A 22761-nucleotide genomic window follows, 5' to 3' on the forward strand; every position below is an offset into this window, starting at 1 on the left:
CTTTTGGTCTTGAGGGCAGATTGTATTTTGTTTAATCTTCCATTTTACTTCTCCCAAATATTTTCCTATATATTTGGACCACCATATGTTGGATCCGGTTGGATCCGTGCTTGTTCTACTGTCTCTGTATATGAACCGATATGTTGGTCTTTTTCATCAGAGAATTTTCAAGTTAATGTTTATGTTAAATGGAAAACTTATACAAGCTGAGACATGCCGGTATAAGATCTGCTCCATGCAGACTTCAGTGTGGTCTATGTATTTCCTTCCAATTCTGAAACCTTCTGTTTGTATGATGATAGATATAGGTCCCACCTCTCGGGAACGGTGGTCTGCTGATCTGCAGTGCAGTCAAATTTTGCAGTGCATGCGCTTTCACTCTCTGTTCATGGCAATGGGACCGTCGTAAATAGCGGAGCCTACAGGGGGTATTTATCAAGGCTTGTACTGGCAGCCAAGGAATCACAACTATTCCCCCCATTACAGCATCTCCACACCCAGTGGTCATGGACGGGCATCCAGTAAGCCATGCCAGTCTTCTGAGTGGTGGGGATCCCCTGCACCAGTGCATTAGCTATAGCCTGTGCCAGGTATCTGAGTGGTGGGGATCCCCTGCACCAGTGCATTAGCTATAGCCTGTGCCAGTCTTCTGAATGGTGGGGTTCCCCTGCACCAGTGCATTAGCTATAGCCTGTGCCAGGTATCTGAGTGGCGGGGATCCCCTGCACCAGTGCATTAGCTATAGCCTGTGCCAGGTATCTGAGTGGTGGGGATCTCCTGCACCAGTGCATTAGCTATAGCCTGTGCCAGGTATCTGAGTGGTGGGGATCTCCTGCACCAGTGCATTAGCTATAGCGTGTGCCAGGTATCTGAGTGGTGGGGATCTCCTGCACCAGTGCATTAGCTATAGCCTGTGCCAGGTATCTGAGTGGTGGGGATCTCCTGCACCAGTGCATTAGCTATAGCCTGTGCCAGGCTTCTGAGTGGTGGGGATCCCCTGCACCAGTGCATTAGCTATGGCCTGTGCCAGGCTTCTGAGTGGTGGGGATCCCCTGCACCAGTGCATTAGCTATAGCCTGTGCCAGGTATCTGAGTGGTGGGGATCTCCTGTGCCAGGCTTCTGAGTGGTGGGGATCTCCTGCACCAGTGCATTAGCTATAGCCTGTGCCAGGCTTCTGAGTGGTGGGGATCTCCTGCACCAGTGCATTAGCTATAGCCTGTGCCAGGTATCTGAGTGGTGGGGATCCCCTGCACCAGTGCATTAGCTATAGCCTGTGCCAGGCTTCTGAGTGGTGGGGATCTCCTGCACCAGTGCATTAGCTATAGCCTGTGCCAGGTATCTGAGTGGTGGGGATCCCCTGCACCAGTGCATTAGCTATAGCCTGTGCCAGGTATCTGAGTGGTGGGGATCCCCTGCACCAGTGCATCAGCTATAGCCTGTGCCAGGCTTCTGAGTGGTGGGGATCTCCTGCACCAGTGCATTAGCTATAGCCTGTGCCAGGCTTCTGAGTGGTGGGGATCTCCTGCACCAGTGCATTAGCTATAGCCTGTGCCAGGTATCTGAGTGGTGGGGATCCCCTGCACCAGTGCATTAGCTATAGCCTGTGCCAGGCTTCTGAGTGGTGGGGATCTCCTGCACCAGTGCATTAGCTATAGCCTGTGCCAGGCTTCTGAGTGGTGGGGATCTCCTGCACCAGTGCATTAGCTATAGCCTGTTCCAGTCTTCTGAGTGGTGGGGATCTCCTGCACCAGTGCATTAGCTATAGCCTGTGCCAGGTATCTGTGTGGTGGGGATCTCCTGCACCAGTGCATTAGCTATAGCCTGTGCCAGGTATCTGAGTGGTGGGGATCTCCTGCACCAGTGCATTAGCTACAGCCTGTGCCAGGCTTCTGAGTGGTGGGGATCTCCTGCACCAGTGCATTAGCTATAGCCTGTGCCAGGTATCTGTGTGGTGGGGATCTCCTGCACCAGTGCATTAGCTATAGCCTGTGCCAGGTATCTGAGTGGTGGGGATCCCCTGCACCAGTGCATTAGCTATAGCCTGTGTCAGGCTTCTGAGTGGTGGGGATCCCCTGCACCAGTGCATTAGCTATAGCCTGTGCCAGGCTTCTGAGTGGTGGGGATCTCCTGCACCAGTGCATTAGCTATAGCCTGTGCCAGGTATCTGAGTGGTGGGGATCCCCTGCACCAGTGCATTAGCTATAGCCTGTGCCAGGTATCTGAGTGGTGGGGATCCCCTGCACCAGTGCATTAGCTATAGCCTGTGCCAGGTATCTGAGTGGTGGGGATCCCTTGCACCAGTGCATTAGCTATAGCCTGTGCCAGGTATCTGAGTGGTGGGGATCCCCTGCACCAGTGCATTAGCTATAGCCTGTGCCAGGTATCTGAGTGGTGGGGATCTCCTGCACCAGTGCATTAGCTATAGCCTGTGCCAGGCTTCTGAGTGGTGGGGATCTCCTGCACCAGTGCATTAGCTATAGCCTGTGCCAGGCTTGTGAGTGGTGGGAATCTCCTGCACCAGTGCATTAGCTATAGCCTGTGCCAGGTATCTGAGTGGTGGGGATCTCCTGCACCAGTGCATTAGCTATAGCCTGTGCCAGGTATCTGAGTGGTGGGGATCTCCTGCACCAGTGCATTAGCTATAGCCTGTGCCAGGTATCTGAGTGGTGGGGATCTCCTGCACCAGTGCATTAGCTAAAGCCTGTGCCAGGCTTCTGAGTGGTGGGGATCTCCTGCACCAGTGCATTAGCTACAGCCTGTGCCAGGCTTCTGAGTGGTGGGGATCTCCGGCACCAGTGCATTAGCTATAGCCTGTGCCAGGTATCTGAGTGGTGGGGATCTCCTGCACCAGTGCATTAGCTATAGCCTGTGCCAGGTATCTGAGTGGTGGGAATCTCCTGCACCAGTGCATTAGCTATAGCCTGTGCCAGGTATCTGAGTGGTGGGGATCTCCTGCACCAGTGCATTAGCTATAGCCTGTGCCAGGTATCTGAGTGGTGGGGATCTCCTGCACCAGTGCATTAGCTATAGCCTGTGCCAGGTATCTGAGTGGTGGGGATCCCCTGCACCAGTGCATTAGCTATAGCCTGTGCCAGGTATCTGAGTGGTGGGGATCTCCTGCACCAGTGCATTAGCTATAGCCTGTGCCAGGTATCTGAGTGGTGGGGATCTCCTGCACCAGTGCATTAGCTATAGCCTGTGCCAGGTATCTGAGTGGTGGGGATCTCCTGCACCAGTGCATTAGCTATAGCCTGTGCCAGGTATCTGAGTGGTGGGGATCTCCTGCACCAGTGCATTAGCTATAGCTTGTGCCAGGCTTCTGAGTGGTGGGGATCTCCTGCACCAGTGCATTAGCTATAGCCTGTGCCAGGTATCTGAGTGGTGGGGATCCCCTGCACCAGTGCATTAGCTATAGCCTGTGCCAGGTATCTGAGTGGTGGGGATCTCCTGCACCAGTGCATTAGCTATAGCCTGTGCCAGTCTTCTGAGTGGTGGGGATCCCCTGCACCAGTGTATTAGCTATAGCCTGTGCCAGGTATCTGAGTGGTGGGGATCTCCTGCACCAGTGCATTAGCTATAGCCTGTGCCAGGCTTGTGAGTGGTGGGGATCTCCTGCACCAGTGCATTAGCTATAGCCTGTTCCAGTCTTCTGAGTGGTGGGGATCTCCTGCACCAGTGCATTAGCTATAGCCTGTGCCAGGCTTCTGAGTGGTGGGGATCCCCTGCACCAGTGCATTAGCTATAGCCTGTGCCAGGCTTCTGAGTGGTGGGGATCCCCTGCACCAGTGCATTAGCTATAGCCTGTGCCAGGTATCTGAGTGGTGGGGATCTCCTGCACCAGTGCATTAGCTATAGCCTGTGCCAGGTATCTGAGTGGTGGGGATCTCCTGCACCAGTGCATTAACTATAGCCTGTGCCAGGCTTCTGAGTGGTGGGGATCTCCTGCACCAGTGCATTAGCTATAGCCTGTGCCAGGCTTCTGAGTGGTGGGGATCTCCTGCACCAGTGCATTAGCTATAGCCTGTGCCAGGCTTCTGAGTGGTGGGGATCTCCTGCACCAGTGCATTAGCTATAGCCTGTGCCAGGCTTCTGAGTGGTGGGGATCTCCTGCACCAGTGCATTAGCTATAGCCTGTTCCAGTCTTCTGAGTGGTGGGGATCTCCTGCACCAGTGCATTAGCTATAGCCTGTGCCAGGTATCTGTGTGGTGGGGATCTCCTGCACCAGTGCATTAGCTATAGCCTGTGCCAGGTATCTGAGTGGTGGGGATCTCCTGCACCAGTGCATTAGCTACAGCCTGTGCCAGGCTTCTGAGTGGTGGGGATCTCCTGCACCAGTGCATTAGCTATAGCCTGTGCCAGGTATCTGTGTGGTGGGGATCTCCTGCACCAGTGCATTAGCTATAGCCTGTGCCAGGTATCTGAGTGGTGGGGATCCCCTGCACCAGTGCATTAGCTATAGCCTGTGCCAGGTATCTGAGTGGTGGGGATCCCCTGCACCAGTGCATTAGCTATAGCCTGTGCCAGGTATCTGAGTGGTGGGGATCCCTTGCACCAGTGCATTAGCTATAGCCTGTGCCAGGTATCTGAGTGGTGGGGATCCCCTGCACCAGTGCATTAGCTATAGCCTGTGCCAGGTATCTGAGTGGTGGGGATCTCCTGCACCAGTGCATTAGCTATAGCCTGTGCCAGGCTTCTGAGTGGTGGGGATCTCCTGCACCAGTGCATTAGCTATAGCCTGTGCCAGGCTTGTGAGTGGTGGGAATCTCCTGCACCAGTGCATTAGCTATAGCCTGTGCCAGGTATCTGAGTGGTGGGGATCTCCTGCACCAGTGCATTAGCTATAGCCTGTGCCAGGTATCTGAGTGGTGGGGATCTCCTGCACCAGTGCATTAGCTATAGCCTGTGCCAGGTATCTGAGTGGTGGGGATCTCCTGCACCAGTGCATTAGCTAAAGCCTGTGCCAGGCTTCTGAGTGGTGGGGATCTCCTGCACCAGTGCATTAGCTACAGCCTGTGCCAGGCTTCTGAGTGGTGGGGATCTCCGGCACCAGTGCATTAGCTATAGCCTGTGCCAGGTATCTGAGTGGTGGGGATCTCCTGCACCAGTGCATTAGCTATAGCCTGTGCCAGGTATCTGAGTGGTGGGAATCTCCTGCACCAGTGCATTAGCTATAGCCTGTGCCAGGCTTCTGAGTGGTGGGGATCTCCTGCACCAGTGCATTAGCTATAGCCTGTGCCAGGTATCTGAGTGGTGGGGATCCCCTGCACCAGTGCATTAGCTATAGCCTGTGCCAGGTATCTGAGTGGTGGGGATCTCCTGCACCAGTGCATTAGCTATAGCCTGTGCCAGGCTTGTGAGTGGTGGGGATCTCCTGCACCAGTGCATTAGCTATAGCCTGTTCCAGTCTTCTGAGTGGTGGGGATCTCCTGCACCAGTGCATTAGCTATAGCCTGTGCCAGGCTTCTGAGTGGTGGGGATCCCCTGCACCAGTGCATTAGCTATAGCCTGTGCCAGGCTTCTGAGTGGTGGGGATCCCCTGCACCAGTGCATTAGCTATAGCCTGTGCCAGGTATCTGAGTGGTGGGGATCTCCTGCACCAGTGCATTAGCTATAGCCTGTGCCAGGTATCTGAGTGGTGGGGATCTCCTGCACCAGTGCATTAACTATAGCCTGTGCCAGGCTTCTGAGTGGTGGGGATCTCCTGCACCAGTGCATTAGCTATAGCCTGTGCCAGGCTTCTGAGTGGTGGGGATCTCCTGCACCAGTGCATTAGCTATAGCCTGTGCCAGGCTTCTGAGTGGTGGGGATCTCCTGCACCAGTGCATTAGCTATAGCCTGTTCCAGTCTTCTGAGTGGTGGGGATCTCCTGCACCAGTGCATTAGCTATAGCATGTGCCAGGTATCTGTGTGGTGGGGATCTCCTGCATCAGTGCATTAGCTATAGCCTGTGCCAGGTATCTGAGTGGTGGGGATCTCCTGCACCAGTGCATTAGCTATAGCCTGTGCCAGGCTTCTGAGTGGTGAGGATCCCCTGCACCAGTGCATTAGCTATAGCCTGTGCCAGGTATCTGAGTGGTGGGGATCCCCTGCACCAGTGCATTAGCTATAGTCTGTGCCAGGTATCTGAGTGGTGGGGATCCCCTGCACCAGTGCATTAGCTATAGCCTGTGCCAGGTATCTGAGTGGTGGGGATCCCCTGCACCAGTGCATTAGCTATAGCCTGTGCCAGGTATCTGAGTGGTGGGGATCCCCTGCACTAGTGCATTAGCTATAGCCTGTGCCAGGCTTCTGAGTGGTGGGGATCCCCTGCACCAGTGCATTAGCTATAGCCTGTGCCAGGTATCTGAGTGGTGGGGATCTCCTGCACCAGTGCATTAGCTATAGCCTGTGCCAGGTATCTGAGTGGTGGGGATCCCCTGCACTAGTGCATTAGCTATAGCCTGTGCCAGGCTTCTGAGTGGTGGGGATCTCCTGCACCAGTGCATTAGCTATAGCGTGTGCCAGGTATCTGAGTGGTGGGGATCTCCTGCACCAGTGCATTAGCTATAGCCTGTGCCAGGTATCTGAGTGGTGGGGATCCCCTGCACTAGTGCATTAGCTATAGCCTGTGCCAGGCTTCTGAGTGGTGGAGATCCCCTGCACCAGTGCATTAGCTATAGCCTGTGCCAGGCATCTGAGTGGTGGGGATCTCCTGCACCAGTGCATTAGCTATAGCCTGTGCCAGGTATCTGAGTGGTGGGGATCTCCTGCACCAGTGCATTAGCTATAGCCTGTGCCAGGTATCTGAGTGGTGGGGATCCCCTGCACCAGTGCATTAGCTATAGTCTGTGCCAGGTATCTGAGTGGTGGGGATCCCCTGCACCAGTGCATTAGCTATAGCCTGTGCCAGGCTTCTGAGTGGTGGGGATCTCCTGCACCAGTGCATTAGCTATAGCCTGTGCCAGGTATCTGTGTGGTGGGGATCTCCTGCACCAGTGCATTAGCTATAGCCTGTGCCAGGTATCTGAGTGGTGGGGATCCCCTGCACCAGTGCATTAGCTATAGCCTGTGTCAGGCTTCTGAGTGGTGGGGATCCCCTGCACCAGTGCATTAGCTATAGCCTGTGCCAGGCTTCTGAGTGGTGGGGATCTCCTGCACCAGTGCATTAGCTATAGCCTGTGCCAGGTATCTGAGTGGTGGGGATCCCCTGCACCAGTGCATTAGCTATAGCCTGTGCCAGGTATCTGAGTGGTGGGGATCCCTTGCACCAGTGCATTAGCTATAGCCTGTGCCAGGTATCTGAGTGGTGGGGATCCCCTGCACCAGTGCATTAACTATAGCCTGTGCCAGGCTTCTGAGTGGTGGGGATCTCCTGCACCAGTGCATTAGCTATAGCCTGTGCCAGGCTTCTGAGTGGTGGGGATCTCCTGCACCAGTGCATTAGCTATAGCCTGTGCCAGGCTTCTGAGTGGTGGGGATCCCCTGCACCAGTGCATTAGCTATAGCCTGTTCCAGTCTTCTGAGTGGTGGGGATCTCCTGCACCAGTGCATTAGCTATAGCCTGTGCCAGGTATCTGTGTGGTGGGGATCTCCTGCACCAGTGCATTAGCTATAGCCTGTGCCAGGTATCTGAGTGGTGGGGATCCCCTGCACCAGTGCATTAGCTATAGCCTGTTCCAGTCTTCTGAGTGGTGGGGATCTCCTGCACCAGTGCATTAGCTATAGCCTGTGCCAGGTATCTGTGTGGTGGGGATCTCCTGCACCAGTGCATTAGCTATAGCCTGTGCCAGGTATCTGAGTGGTGGGGATCTCCTGCACCAGTGCATTAGCTAAAGCCTGTGCCAGGCTTCTGAGTGGTGGGGATCTCCTGCACCAGTGCATTAGCTACAGCCTGTGCCAGGCTTCTGAGTGGTGGGGATCTCCGGCACCAGTGCATTAGCTATAGCCTGTGCCAGGTATCTGAGTGGTGGGGATCTCCTGCACCAGTGCATTAGCTATAGCCTGTGCCAGGTATCTGAGTGGTGGGAATCTCCTGCACCAGTGCATTAGCTATAGCCTGTGCCAGGCTTCTGAGTGGTGGGGATCTCCTGCACCAGTGCATTAGCTATAGCCTGTGCCAGGTATCTGAGTGGTGGGGATCCCCTGCACCAGTGCATTAGCTATAGCCTGTGCCAGGTATCTGAGTGGTGGGGATCTCCTGCACCAGTGCATTAGCTATAGCCTGTGCCAGGCTTGTGAGTGGTGGGGATCTCCTGCACCAGTGCATTAGCTATAGCCTGTTCCAGTCTTCTGAGTGGTGGGGATCTCCTGCACCAGTGCATTAGCTATAGCCTGTGCCAGGCTTCTGAGTGGTGGGGATCCCCTGCACCAGTGCATTAGCTATAGCCTGTGCCAGGCTTCTGAGTGGTGGGGATCCCCTGCACCAGTGCATTAGCTATAGCCTGTGCCAGGTATCTGAGTGGTGGGGATCTCCTGCACCAGTGCATTAGCTATAGCCTGTGCCAGGTATCTGAGTGGTGGGGATCTCCTGCACCAGTGCATTAACTATAGCCTGTGCCAGGCTTCTGAGTGGTGGGGATCTCCTGCACCAGTGCATTAGCTATAGCCTGTGCCAGGCTTCTGAGTGGTGGGGATCTCCTGCACCAGTGCATTAGCTATAGCCTGTGCCAGGCTTCTGAGTGGTGGGGATCTCCTGCACCAGTGCATTAGCTATAGCCTGTGCCAGGCTTCTGAGTGGTGGGGATCTCCTGCACCAGTGCATTAGCTATAGCCTGTGCCAGGTATCTGAGTGGTGGGGATCTCCTGCACCAGGGCATTAGCTATAGCCTGTGCCAGGCATCTGAGTGGTGGGGATCTCCTGCACCAGTGCATTAGCTATAGCCTGTGCCAGGTATCTGTGTGGTGGGGATCTCCTGCACCAGTGCATTAGCTATAGCCTGTGCCAGGTATCTGAGTGGTGGGGATCTCCTGCACCAGTGCATTAGCTATAGCCTGTGCCAGGCTTCTGAGTGGTGGAGATCCCCTGCACCAGTGCATTAGCTATAGCCTGTGCCAGGCATCTGAGTGGTGGGGATATCCTGCACCAGTGCATTAGCTATAGCCTGTGCCAGGTATCTGAGTGGTGGGGATCCCCTGCACCAGTGCATTAGCTATAGCCTGTGCCAGGCTTCTGAGTGGTGGAGATCCCCTGCACCAGTGCATTAGCTATAGCCTGTGCCAGGCATCTGAGTGGTGGGGATCCCCTGCACCAGTGCATTAGCTATAGCCTGTGCCAGGTATCTGAGTGGTGGGAATCTCCTTCACCAGTGCATTAGCTATAGCCTGTGCCAGGCTTCTGAGTGGTGGGGATCTCCTGCACCAGTGCATTAGCTATAGCCTGTGCCAGGTATCTGAGTGGTGGGGATCTCCTGCACCAGTGCATTAGCTATAGCCTGTGCCAGGCTTCTGAGTGGTGGGGATCCCCTGCACCAGTGCATTAGCTATAGCCTGTGCCAGGTATCTGAGTGGTGGGGATCCCCTGCACCAGTGCATTAGCTATAGCCTGTGCCAGGCTTCTGAGTGGTGGGGATCTCCTGCACTAGTGCATTAGCTATAGCCTGTGCCAGGCTTCTGAGTGGTGGGGATCTCCTGCACCAGTGCATTAGCTATAGCCTGTGACAGGCTTCTGAGTGGTGGGGATCCCCTGCACCAGTGCATTAGCTATAGCCTGTGCCAGGTATCTGAGTGGTGGGGATCCCCTGCACCAGTGCATTAGCTATAGCCTGTGCCAGGCTTCTGAGTGGTGGGGATCCCCTGCACCAGTGCATTAGCTATAGCCTGTGCCAGGCATCTGAGTGGTGGGGATATCCTGCACCAGTGCATTAGCTATGGCCTGTGCCAGGTATCTGAGTGGTGGGGATCCCCTGCACCAGTGCATTAGCTATAGCCTGTGCCAGGTATCTGAGTGGTGGGAATCTCCTTCACCAGTGCATTAGCTATAGCCTGTGCCAGGCTTCTGAGTGGTGGGGATCTCCTGCACCAGTGCATTAGCTATAGCCTGTGCCAGGTATCTGAGTGGTGGGGATCTCCTGCACCAGTGCATTAGCTATAGCCTGTGCCAGGCTTCTGAGTGGTGGGGATCTCCTGCACTAGTGCATTAGCTATAGCCTGTGCCAGGCTTCTGAGTGGTGGGGATCTCCTGCACCAGTGCATTAGCTATAGCCTGTGACAGGCTTCTGAGTGGTGGGGATCCCCTGCACCAGTGCATTAGCTATAGCCTGTGCCAGGTATCTGAGTGGTGGGGATCCCCTGCACCAGTGCATTAGCTATAGCCTGTGCCAGGCTTCTGAGTGGTGGGGATCCCCTGCACCAGTGCATTAGCTATAGCCTGTGCCAGGCTTCTGAGTTGTGGGGATCTCCTGCACCAGTGCATTAGCTACAGCCTGTGCCAGGCTTCTGAGTGGTGGGGATGTCCTGCACCAGTGCATTAGCTATAGCCTGTGCCAGGCTTCTGAGTGGTGGGGATCTCCTGCACCAGTGCATTAGCTATAGCCTGTGCCAGGTATCTGAGTGGTGGGGATCTCCTGCACCAGTGCATTAGCTATAGCCTGTGCCAGGCTTCTGAGTGGTGGGGATCTCCTGCACCAGTGCATTAGCTATAGCCTGTGCCAGGTATCTGAGTGGTGGGGATCTCCTGCACCAGTGCATTAGCTATAGCCTGTGCCAGGCTTCTGAGTGGTGGGGATCCCCTGCACCAGTGCATTAGCTATAGCCTGTGCCAGGTATCTGATTGGTGGGGATCCCCTGCACCAGTGCATTAGCTATAGCCTGTGCCAGGCTTCTGAGTGGTGGGGATGTCCTGCACCAGTGCATTAGCTATAGCCTGTGCCAGGTATCTGAGAGGTGGGGATCCCCTGCACCAGTGCATTAGCTATAGCCTGTGCCAGGCTTCTGAGTGGTGGGGATCCCCTGCACCAGTGCATTAGCTATAGCCTGTGCCAGGTATCTGAGTGGTGGGGATGTCCTGCACCAGTGCATTAGCTATAGCCTGTGCCAGGCTTCTGAGTGGTGGGGATCTCCTGCACCAGTGCATTAGCTATAGCCTGTGCCAGGCATCTGAGTGGTGGGGATCTCCTGCACCAGTGCATTAGCTATAGCCTGTGCCAGGCTTCTGAATGGTGGGGTTCCCCTGCACCAGTGCATTAGCTATAGCCTGTGCCAGGTATCTGAGTGGTGGGGATCTCCTGCACCAGTGCATTAGCTATAGCCTGTGCCAGGCATCTGAGTGGTGGGGATCTCCTGCACCAGTGCATTAGCTATAGCCTGTGCCAGGAATCTGAGTGGTGGGGATCTCCTGCACCAGTGCATTAGCTATAGCCTGTGCCAGGCATCTGAGTGGTGGGGATCCCCTGCACCAGTGCATTAGCTATAGCCTGTGCCAGGTATCTGAGTGGTGGGGATCCCCTGCACCAGTCCATTAGCTATAGCCTGTGCCAGGTATCTGAGTGGTGGGGATCTCCTGCACCAGTGCATTAGCTATAGCCTGTGCCAGGTATCTGAGTGGTGGGGATCTCCTGCACCAGTGCATTAGCTATAGCCTGTGCCAGGTATCTGAGTGGTGGGGATCCCCTGCACCAGTGCATTAACTATAGCCTGTGCCAGGCTTCTGAGTGGTGGGGATCTCCTGCACCAGTGCATTAACTATAGCCTGTGCCAGGCTTCTGAGTGGTGGGGATCTCCTGCACCAGTACATTAACTATAGCCTGTGCCAGGCTTCTGAGTGGTGGGGATCTCCTGCACCAGTGCATTAGCTATAGCCTGTGCCAGGTATCTGAGTGGTGGGGATCTCCGGCACCAGTGCATTAGCTATAGCCTGTGCCAGGCTTCTGAGTGGTGGGGATCTCCTGCACCAGTGCATTAGCTATGGCCTGTGCCAGGCTTCTGAGTGGTGGGAATCTCCTGCACCAGTGCATTAGCTATAGCCTGTGCCAGGTATCTGAGTGGTGGGGATCTCCTGCACCAGTACATTAGCTATAGCCTGTGCCAGGCTTCTGAGTGATGGGGATCTCCTGCACCAGTGCATTAGCTATAGCCTGTGCCAGGTATCTGAGTGGGGGGATCCCCTGCAACAGTGCATTAGCTATAGCCTGTGCCAGGTATCTGAGTGGTGGGGATCCCCTGCACCAGTGCATTAGCTATAGCCTGTGCCAGGTATCTGAGTGGTGGGGATCTCCTGCACCAGTGCATTAGCTATAGCCTGTGCCAGGTATCTGAGTGGTGGGGATCCCCTGCACTAGTGCATTAGCTATAGCCTGTGCCAGGCTTCTGAGTGGTGGGGATCCCCTGCACCAGTGCATTAGCTATAGCCTGTGCCAGGCTTCTGAGTGGTGGGGATCCCCTGCACCAGTGCATTAGCTATAGCCTGTGCCAGGCTTCTGAGTGGTGGGGATCTTCTGCACCAGTGCATTAGCTATAGCCTGTGCCAGGCTTCTGAGTGGTGGGGATCTCCTGCACCAGTGCATTAGCTATAGCCTGTGCCAGGTATCTGAGTGGTGGGGATCTCCTGCACCAGTGCATTAGCTATAGCTTGTGCCAGGCTTCTGAGTGGTGGGGATCTCCTGCACCAGTGCATTAGCTATAGCCTGTGCCAGGTATCTGTGTGGTGGGGATCTCCTGCACCAGTGCATTAGCTATAGCTTGTTCCAGGCTTCTGAGTGGTGGGGATCTCCTGCACCAGTGCATTAGCTATAGCCTGTGCCAGGTATCTGAGTGGTGGGGATCTCCTGCACCAGTGCATTAGCTATAGCCTGTGCCAGGTATCTGAGTGGTGGGGATCCCCTGCACCAGTGCATTAGCTATAGCCTGTGCCAGGTATCTGAGTGGTGGGGATCCCCTGCACCAGTGCATTAGCTATAGCCTGTGCCAGGTATCTGAGTGGTGGGGATCTCCTGCACCAGTGCATTAGCTATAGCCTGTGCCAGGTATCTGAGTGGTGGGGATCTCCTGCACCAGTGCATTAGCTATAGCCTGTGCCAGGTATCTGAGTGGTGGGGATCCCCTGCACCAGTGCATTAGCTATAGCCTGTGACAGGCTTCTGAGTGGTGGGGATCTCCTGCACCAGTGCATTAGCTATAGCTTGTGCCAGGCTTCTGAGTGGTGGGGATCTCCTGCACCAGTGCATTAGCTATAGCCTGTGCCAGGTATCTGAGTGGTGGGGATCCCCTGCACCAGTGCATTAGCTACAGCCTGTGCCAGGCTTCTGAGTGGTGGGGATCTCCTGCACCAGTGCATTAGCTATAGCCTGTGCCAGGTATCTGAGTGGTGGGGATCTCCTGCACCAGTGCATTAGCTATAGCCTGTGCCAGGCTTCTGAGTGGTGGGGATCCCCTGCACCAGTGCATTAGCTATAGCCTGTGCCAGGTATCTGAGTGGTGGGGATCTCCTGCACCAGTGCATTAGCTATAGCCTGTGCCAGGCTTCTGAGTGGTGGGGATCTCCTGCACCAGTGCATTAGCTATAGCCTGTGCCAGGTATCTGTGTGGTGGGGATCTCCTGCACCAGTGCATTAGCTATAGCCTGTGCCAGGTATCTGAGTGGTGGGGATCTCCTGCACCAGTGCATTAGCTATAGCCTGTGCCAGGCTTCTGAGTGGTGGGGATCTCCTGCACCAGTGCATTAGCTATAGCCTGTGCCAGGTATCTGAGTGGTGGGGATCCCCTGCACCAGTGCATTAGCTACAGCCTGTGCCAGGCTTCTGAGTGGTGGGGATCTCCTGCACCAGTGCATTAGCTATAGCCTGTGCCAGGTATCTGAGTGGTGGGGATCTCCTGCACCAGTGCATTAGCTATAGCCTGTGCCAGGTATCTGAGTGGTGGGGATCCCCTGCACCAGTGCATTAGCTACAGCCTGTGCCAGGCTTCTGAGTGGTGGGGATCTCCTGCACCAGTGCATTAGCTATAGCCTGTGCCAGGTATCTGAGTGGTGGGGATCTCCTGCACCAGTGCATTAGCTATAGCCTGTGCCAGGTATCTGAGTGGTGGGGATCTCCTGCACCAGTGCATTAGCTATAGCCTGTGCCAGGTATCTGAGTTGTGGGGATCTCCTGCACCAGTGCATTAGCTATAGCCTGTGCCAGGTATCTGAGTGGTGGGGATCTCCTGCACCAGTGCATTAGCTATAGCCTGTGCCAGGTATCTGAGTGGTGGGGATCTCCTGCACCAGTGCATTAGCTATAGCCTGTGCCAGGCTTCTGAGTGGTGGGGATCTCCTGCACCAGTGCATTAGCTAAAGCCTGTGCCAGGTATCTGTGTGGTGGGGATCTCCTGCACCAGTGCATTAGCTATAGCCTGTGCCAGGTATCTGAGTGGTGGGGATCTCCTGCACCAGTGCATTAGCTACAGCCTGTGCCAGGTATCTGAGTGGTGGGGATCTCCTGCACCAGTGCATTAGCTATAGCCTGTGCCAGGCTTCTGAGTGGTGGGGATCTCCTGCACCAGTGCATTAGCTATAGCCTGTGCCAGGTATCTGAGTGGTGGGGATCCCCTGCACCAGTGCATTAGCTATAGCCTGTGCCAGGCTTCTGAGTGGTGGGGATCTCCTGCACCAGTGCATTAGATATAGCCTGTGCCAGGTATCTGAGTGGTGGGGATCCCCTGCACCAGTGCATTAGCTATAGCCTGTGCCAGGCTTCTGAGTGGTGGGGATCTCCTGCACCAGTGCATTAGCTATAGCCTGTGCCAGGCTTCTGAGTGGTGGGGATCTCCTGCACCAGTGCATTAGCTATAGCCTGTGCCAGGCTTCTGAGTGGTGGGGATCTCCTGCACCAGTGCATTAGCTATAGCCTGTGCCAGGCTTCTGAGTGGTGGGGATCCCCTGCACCAGTGCATTAGCTATAGCCTGTGCCAGGCTTCTGAGTGGTGGGGATCTCCTGCACCAGTGCATTAGCTATAGCCTGTGCCAGGCTTCTGAGTGGTGGGGATCCCCTGCACCAGTGCATTAGCTATAGCCTGTGCCAGGCTTCTGAGTGGTGGGGATCTCCTGCACCAGTGCATTAGCTATAGCCTGTGCCAGGTATCTGAGTGGGGGGGATCCCCTGCACCAGTGCATTAGCTATAGCCTGTGCCAGGCTTGTGAGTGGTGGGGATCTCCTGCACCAGTGCATTAGCTATAGCCTGTGCCAGGTATCTGAGTGGTGGGGATCCCCTGCACCAGTGCATTAGCTATAGCCTGTGCCAGGCTTCTGAGTGGTGGGGATCTCCTGTACCAGTGCATTAGCTATAGCCTGTGCCAGGCTTCTGAGTGGTGGGGATCTCCTGCACCAGTGCATTAGCTATAGCCTGTGCCAGGTATCTGAGTGGTGGGGATCTCCTGCACCAGTGCATTAGCTATAGCCTGTGCCAGTCTTCTGAGTGGTGGGGATCCCCTGCACCAGTGCATTAGCTATAGCCTGTGCCAGGCTTCTGAGTGGTGGGGATCTCCTGCACCAGTGCATTAGCTATAGCCTGTGCCAGGTATCTGAGTGGTGGGGATCCCCTGCACCAGTGCATTAGCTATAGCCTGTGCCAGGCTTCTGAGTGGTGGGGATCTCCTGCACCAGTGCATTAGCTATAGCCTGTGCCAGGCTTCTGAGTGGTGGGGATCTCCTGCACCAGTGCATTAGCTATAGCCTGTGCCAGGCTTCTGAGTGGTGGGGATCTCCTGCACCAGTGCATTAGCTATAGCTTGTGCCAGGCTTCTGAGTGGTGGGGATCTCCTGCACCAGTGCATTAGCTATAGCCTGTGCCAGGTATCTGAGTGGTGGGGATCTCCTGCACCAGTGCATTAGCTATAGCCTGTGCCAGGTATCTGAGTGGTGGGGATCTCCTGCACCAGTGCATTAGCTATAGCCTGTGCCAGGTATCTGAGTGGTGGGGATCCCCTGCACCAGTGCATTAGCTATAGCCTGTGCCAGGCTTCTGAGTGGTGGGGATCTCCTGCACCAGTGCATTAGCTATAGCCTGTGCCAGGTATCTGTGTGGTGGGGATCTCCTGCACCAGTGCATTAGCTATAGCCTGTGCCAGGTATCTGAGTGGTGGGGATCCCCTGCACCAGTGCATTAGCTACAGCCTGTGCCAGGCTTCTGAGTGGTGGGGATCCCCTGCACCAGTGCATTAGCTATAGCCTTTGCCAGGCTTCTGAGTTGTGGGGATCTCCTGCACCAGTGCATTAGCTATAGCCTTTGCCAGGCTTCTGAGTTGTGGGGATCTCCTGCACCAGTGCATTAGCTATAGCCTGTGCCAGGCTTCTGAGTGGTGGGGATCCCCTGCACCAGTGCATTAGCTATAGCCTGTGCCAGGCTTCTGAGTGGTGGGGATCTCCTGCACCAGTGCATTAGCTATAGCCTGTGCCAGGTATCTGAGTGGTGGGGATCTCCTGCACCAGTGCATTAGCTATAGCCTGTGCCAGGTATCTGAGTGGTGGGGATCTCCTGCACCAGTGCATTAGCTATAGTCTGTGCCAGGCTTCTGAGTGGTGGGGATCTCCTGCACCAGTGCATTAGCTATAGCCTGTGCCAGGTATCTGAGTGGTGGGGATCTCCTGCACCAGTGCATTAGCTATAGCCTGTGCCAGGTATCTGAGTGGTGGGGATCCCCTGCACCAGTGCATTAGCTATAGCCTGTGCCAGGTATCTGAGTGGTGGGGATCTCCTGCACCAGTGCATTAGCTATAGCCTGTGCCAGGTATCTGAGTGGTGGGGATCTCCTGCACCAGTGCATTAGCTATAGCCTGTGCCAGGTATCTGAGTGGTGGGGATCCCCTGCACCAGTGCATTAGCTATAGCCTGTGCCAGGTATCTGAGTGGTGGGGATCTCCGGCACCAGTGCATTAGCTATAGCCTGTGCCAGGCTTCTGAGTGGTGGGGATCTCCTGCACCAGTGCATTAGCTATAGCCTGTGCCCGGCTTGTGAGTGGTGGGGATCCCCTGCACCAGTGCATTAGCTATAGCCTGTGCCAGGTATCTGAGTGGTGGGGATCTCCTGCACCAGTGCATTAGCTATAGCCTGTGCCAGGTATCTGAGTGGTGGGGATCTCCTGCACCAGTGCATTAGCTATAGCCTGTGCCAGGTATCTGAGTGGTGGGGATCTCCTGCACCAGTGCATTAGCTATAGCCTTTGCCAGGCTTCTGAGTTGTGGGGATCTCCTGCACCAGTGCATTAGCTATAGCCTGTGCCAGGCTTCTGAGTGGTGGGGATCCCCTGCACCAGTGCATTAGCTATAGCCTGTGCCAGGCTTCTGAGTGGTGGGGATCTCCTGCAGCAGTGCATTAGCTATAGCCTGTGCCAGGCTTCTGAGTGGTGGGGATCTCCTGCACCAGTGCATTAGCTATAGCCTGTGCCAGTTATCTGAGTGGTGGGGATCTCCTGCACCAGTGCATTAGCTATAGCCTGTGCCAGGTATCTGAGTGGTGGGGATCTCCTGCACCAGTGCATTAGCTACAGCCTGTGCCAGGCATCTGAGTGGTGGGGATCTCCTGCACCAGTGCATTAGCTATAGCCTGTGCCAGGCTTCTGAGTGGTGGGGATCTCCTGCACCAGTGCATTAGCTATAGCCTGTGCCAGGTATCTGAGTGGTGGGGATCCCCTGCACCAGTGCATTAGCTATAGCCTGTGCCAGGTATCTGAGTGGTGGGGATCTCCTGCACCAGTGCATTAGCTATAGCCTGTGCCAGGTATCTGAGTGGTGGGGATCCCCTGCACCAGTGCATTAGCTATAGCCTGTGCCAGGTATCTGAGTGGTGGGGATCTCCTGCACCAGTGCATTAGCTATAGCCTGTGACAGGTATCTGAGTGGTGGGGATCTCCTGCACCAGTGCATTAGCTATAGCCTGTGCCAGGTATCTGAGTGGTGGGGATCCCCTGCACCAGTGCATTAGCTATAGCCTGTGCCAGGTATCTGAGTGGTGGGGATCTCCTGCACCAGTGCATTAGCTATAGCCTGTGCCAGGTATCTGAGTGGTGGGGATCCCCTGCACCAGTGCATTAGCTATAGCCTGTGCCAGGTATCTGAGTGGTGGGGATCTCCGGCACCAGTGCATTAGCTATAGCCTGTGCCAGGCTTCTGAGTGGTGGGGATCTCCTGCACCAGTGCATTAGCTATAGCCTGTGCCCGGCTTGTGAGTGGTGGGGATCCCCTGCACCAGTGCATTAGCTATAGCCTGTGCCAGGTATCTGAGTGGTGGGGATCTCCTGCACCAGTGCATTAGCTATAGCCTGTGCCAGGTATCTGAGTGGTGGGGATCTCCTGCACCAGTGCATTAGCTATAGCCTGTGCCAGGTATCTGAGTGGTGGGGATCTCCGGCACCAGTGCATTAGCTATAGCCTGTGCCCGGCTTCTGAGTGGTGGGGATCTCCTGCACCAGTGCATTAGCTATAGCCTGTGCCCGGCTTGTGAGTGGTGGGGATCCCCTGCACCAGTGCATTAGCTATAGCCTGTGCCAGGTATCTGAGTGGTGGGGATCTCCTGCACCAGTGCATTAGCTATAGCCTGTGCCAGGTATCTGAGTGGTGGGGATCTCCTGCACCAGTGCATTAGCTATAGCCTGTGCCAGGTATCTGAGTGGTGGGGATCCCCTGCACCAGTGCATTAGCTATAGCCTGTGCCAGGTATCTGAGTGGTGGGGATCTCCGGCACCAGTGCATTAGCTATAGCCTGTGCCAGGCTTCTGAGTGGTGGGGATCTCCTGCACCAGTGCATTAGCTATAGCCTGTGCCCGGCTTGTGAGTGGTGGGGATCCCCTGCACCAGTGCATTAGCTATAGCCTGTGCCAGGTATCTGAGTGGTGGGGATCTCCTGCACCAGTGCATTAGCTATAGCCTGTGCCAGGCTTCTGAGTGGTGGGGATCCCCTGCACCAGTGCATTAGCTATAGCCTGTGCCAGGTATCTGAGTGGTGGGGATCTCCTGCACCAGTGCATTAGCTATAGCCTGTGCCAGGCTTCTGAGTGGTGGGGATCTCCTGCACCAGTGCATTAGCTATAGCCTGTGCCAGGTATCTGAGTGGTGGGGATCTCCTGCACCAGTGCATTAGCTATAGCCTGTGCCAGGTATCTGAGTGGTGGGGATCCCCTGCACTAGTGCATTAGCTATAGCCTGTGCCAGGCTTCTGAGTGGTGGGGATCTCCTGCACCAGTGCATTAGCTATAGCCTGTGCCAGGTATCTGAGTGGTGGGGATCTCCGGCACCAGTGCATTAGCTATAGCCTGTGCCAGGTATCTGAGTGGTGGGGATCTCCTGCACCAGTGCATTAGCTATAGCCTGTGCCCGGCTTGTGAGTGGTGGGGATCCCCTGCACCAGTGCATTAGCTATAGCCTGTGCCAGGTATCTGAGTGGTGGGGATCCCCTGCACCAGTGCATTAGCTATAGCCTGTGCCAGGTATCTGAGTGGTGGGGATCTCCTGCACCAGTGCATTAGCTATAGCCTGTGCCAGGCTTCTGAGTGGTGGGGATCCCCTGCACCAGTGCATTAGCTATAGCCTGTGCCAGGTATCTGAGTGGTGGGGATCCCCTGCACCAGTGCATTAGCTATAGCCTGTGCCAGGTATCTGAGTGGTGGGGATCTCCTGCACCAGTGCATTAGCTATAGCCTGTGCCAGGCTTCTGAGTGGTGGGGATCCCCTGCACCAGTGCATTAGCTATAGCCTGTGCCAGGTATCTGAGTGGTGGGGATCCCCTGCACCAGTGCATTAGCTATAGCCTGTGCCAGGTATCTGAGTGGTGGGGATCCCCTGCACCAGTACATTAGCTATAGCCTGTGCCAGGTATCTGAGTGGTGGGGATCTCCTGCACCAGTGCATTAGCTATAGCCTGTGCCAGGTATCTGAGTGGTGGGGATCTCCTGCACCAGTGCATTAGCTATAGCCTGTGCCAGGTATCTGAGTGGTGGGGATCTCCTGCACCAGTGCATTAGCTATAGCCTGTGCCCGGCTTGTGAGTGGTGGGGATCCCCTGCACCAGTGCATTAGCTATAGCCTGTGCCAGGTATCTGAGTGGTGGGGATCTCCTGCACCAGTGCATTAGCTATAGCCTGTGCCAGGTATCTGAGTGGTGGGGATCTCCTGCACCAGTGCATTAGCTATAGCCTGTGCCAGGTATCTGAGTGGTGGAGATCTCCTGCACCAGTGCATTAGCTATAGCCTGTGCCAGGTATCTGACATGAACTAAGGGGCACAGCTAACATTACGCTTAGACGGACAATGCTCCAGCGCCTGATACTAATCCCCCGCAGACTCGCTGCTCCCATAGACATGAATGTAGAATGGCAAACTCTCCATTCAACCTGACCACGTGAATTGTAATCGCAGACCACCGTTCCTGGTGCGGGTCCCCGAGGTAGGACTGGCACCTCTTCTGTGAATACGTCATATAATACAGAAGATGCAAACATCACTTTTAACCAGATAGTCGAAAGATTTATCAAAATTATCAAAATGGCTCATACTGGATGGTGGATTCGAATCATCTATAGCAGTGATGGCGAACCTTTTAGAGACCGAGTGCCCAAACTACAACAAAGACCCGCTTATTTATCGCAAAGTGCCAACACAGAAATGTAATTAGTGATTTATACTCCCTTCTCTGTCACAGTTTTCATTGATACCAGCACCTGAGGCACCGATAAAGCAGAAAATAGTCCCAGGTACAGCTGTCACTTTATAATAGCTCTGTGCACAGCAAGTCCTGGGCTGTCTGGGACTGCAGGAAGTTACCTGGAGTCATCTCTGGTGATGGCCTGAGTGCCACCTCCGGCACCCGTGCCATAGGTTCGCCATCACTGATCTATAGCCAATTTTTGTTTACTTTACACCAACATTTGTATGTGCACATCTTATGTCGCATCATTTCCCACTAAGATTTGTCAACTAAAAGTGCCCTAAAAATTTTGATGACCTATCCCACGGATAGGTCCTGTATATCAAACTGGGTGTCCTTGAGTGTAGAAATGATTTCAGCATTTGATAAACAGAGAATGGAACAGGCATCAGACAGCGCTGTTCTCAGTGCAGTGGCTGAATCGAGTTACTGCAGCTTAGCTCCCCTTTAAATGATCTGCAGTAACCTGCTCTGACCACTAGACAGAGAATAACACGGTCATATAAAACCGGAGTCAGCATTGAGCTATCTGTGTGGGATAGTCCGACCATCACAGAATCCTCCACTGATAACAAAGCCTGTTATACATCACAATAAAAACTTAGAGTTAGAGATGAGGGGATACGGTTGTCAGGTTCAGCCGGCTGACTAGACGTATTGCCGGACTGACGGACAGCCGATCCTTCATACTGACACCTCTAGCTATTATTTGCTGGGGGTGTCCTCCACCAATCATAGCCATGGCTTACTGCTATCCGTCAATTTGCCATCAATATGCCTGGGTCAGCTGGCCGAACCCAACCCGAATCAGGTCTGCTCATCTCTAATAATATATTATACAATATAAAATCATAAAACATTAACGCTTGTAACAAATCTGAAGCTCTTAGACTATCGGTAGACGTGTAGAGATGATACAAATGTCATATTTTTCTTCCTGCCTTCATCAGAAAGAATATAAGAAAGACTTGGACGAATGTATTAAGGGCAGAAACCTTACTGGTTTGGAGGTTACGCCGTCTTTGTTACATGTCAGATATGCTACAAAAATAGCCAGCGAGGTAGCATCTACTCAATCCTCTCATCCGAATAATTCCACTAATAACCACTACCTCTCGACTCTTCATGTTCTTGTCCTCTGTATTGTGTTACTGTGTGTTGAATATCTGTTTTATGGAGTCGTTGTGCTTTTATTTCTATAGGTAATTCGTTCTAAATATCACTTCATACTCATTAACTTTATTCACTTAAAGGGAAGGTGTCACCAAAAAATTACAATATTATTTCCATGTGTTAACAAATTGTAAAGGTCAATATCCAATATAAAGTATTTATAAATTGACCTCACTGTGAAAACTCTCCTCCAGACAAGTGCGGCTTCTATAGATCATCTCACTAATTACTGTTACAAGATTACAAGATGGCCGCCCCCGTAGTTACTGAGAGAAAATAGAAAATCTTAAAAGAACACAAATTGAAAAAAAAAAAATTATTTTGTCAACTGGTTTAAAAAAAACGGCGACACATTCCCTTTAATCTTGACAATTATCTTATATTTTGCATAATAAAATGAAACGATTAACTAAATCCTGTAGTATAGAGTCAACGTAACCTGATGGTAGACGTCTACTGTGTATGTCGTTCCTTGTTACATTTTCTGTTTGTTTGTTTGTATTCTTGGAAAAAATTTTGGAAACTTTTTGGCTGAGGGTAAAGTTTTTTTTTTTTGCATTAACTGTTTAGAAAGAATACAGGAAGGACTTGGATGATACAATCAAAGGACGAGGCCTCACGGTGCTGGAAGAGACCCCTGAGCTGATAAGAGCCAAGAATGCAACTCAAATATTAAATGAGGTGATGATTGGGGTTGTAGGTTTTCTGATTTTAATTGGATTAACATAGAAACCAAAAGTGTTTTTATGTTTGTTCTATGTTTAATTGTTACCCTCTATCCACAGGATGGGGGGGGGGGGGGCAGTCTGATCGGTGGATGATGGGACTGCTGAGACCCATCACCGATCATGAGAATCCGTTCTTCCTATGTGATGGAGCGCAGGTCGCGCATACATCTCACTGCTTCAATTAGGGTGAATGGGAGCCATGTTCTTGAGAGAGGATGAGGTATCAGAGGTCGGACTCGCATGAGTCGGAGACATGTTAGATGACTGT

At 53.7% G+C, this 22761-nt stretch overlaps 1 protein-coding gene across 21 annotated transcripts in view; it reads left to right on the forward strand.

The window, feature by feature from the left end:
• The window catches only part of NEB (nebulin), a 197437-nt gene that overhangs the window by 160475 nt on the left and 14201 nt on the right, over nt 1-22761 (forward strand). For 18 of the 21 annotated variants that reach the window (XM_072122519.1, XM_072122521.1, XM_072122523.1 and 15 more), the window contains 2 exons: nt 21543-21653; nt 22336-22446. In XM_072122519.1, the coding sequence (XP_071978620.1) occupies nt 21543-21653; nt 22336-22446 (222 nt within the window). The remainder of the gene's footprint in view (nt 1-21542; nt 21654-22335; nt 22447-22761) is intronic. The other 3 variants (XM_072122528.1, XM_072122531.1, XM_072122540.1) reach the window with 1 other exon arrangement.

This window comes from Engystomops pustulosus, chromosome 8, assembly GCF_040894005.1.
Source record: "Engystomops pustulosus chromosome 8, aEngPut4.maternal, whole genome shotgun sequence".
In the NCBI taxonomy this organism is placed as follows: Eukaryota; Metazoa; Chordata; class Amphibia; order Anura; family Leptodactylidae; genus Engystomops; species Engystomops pustulosus.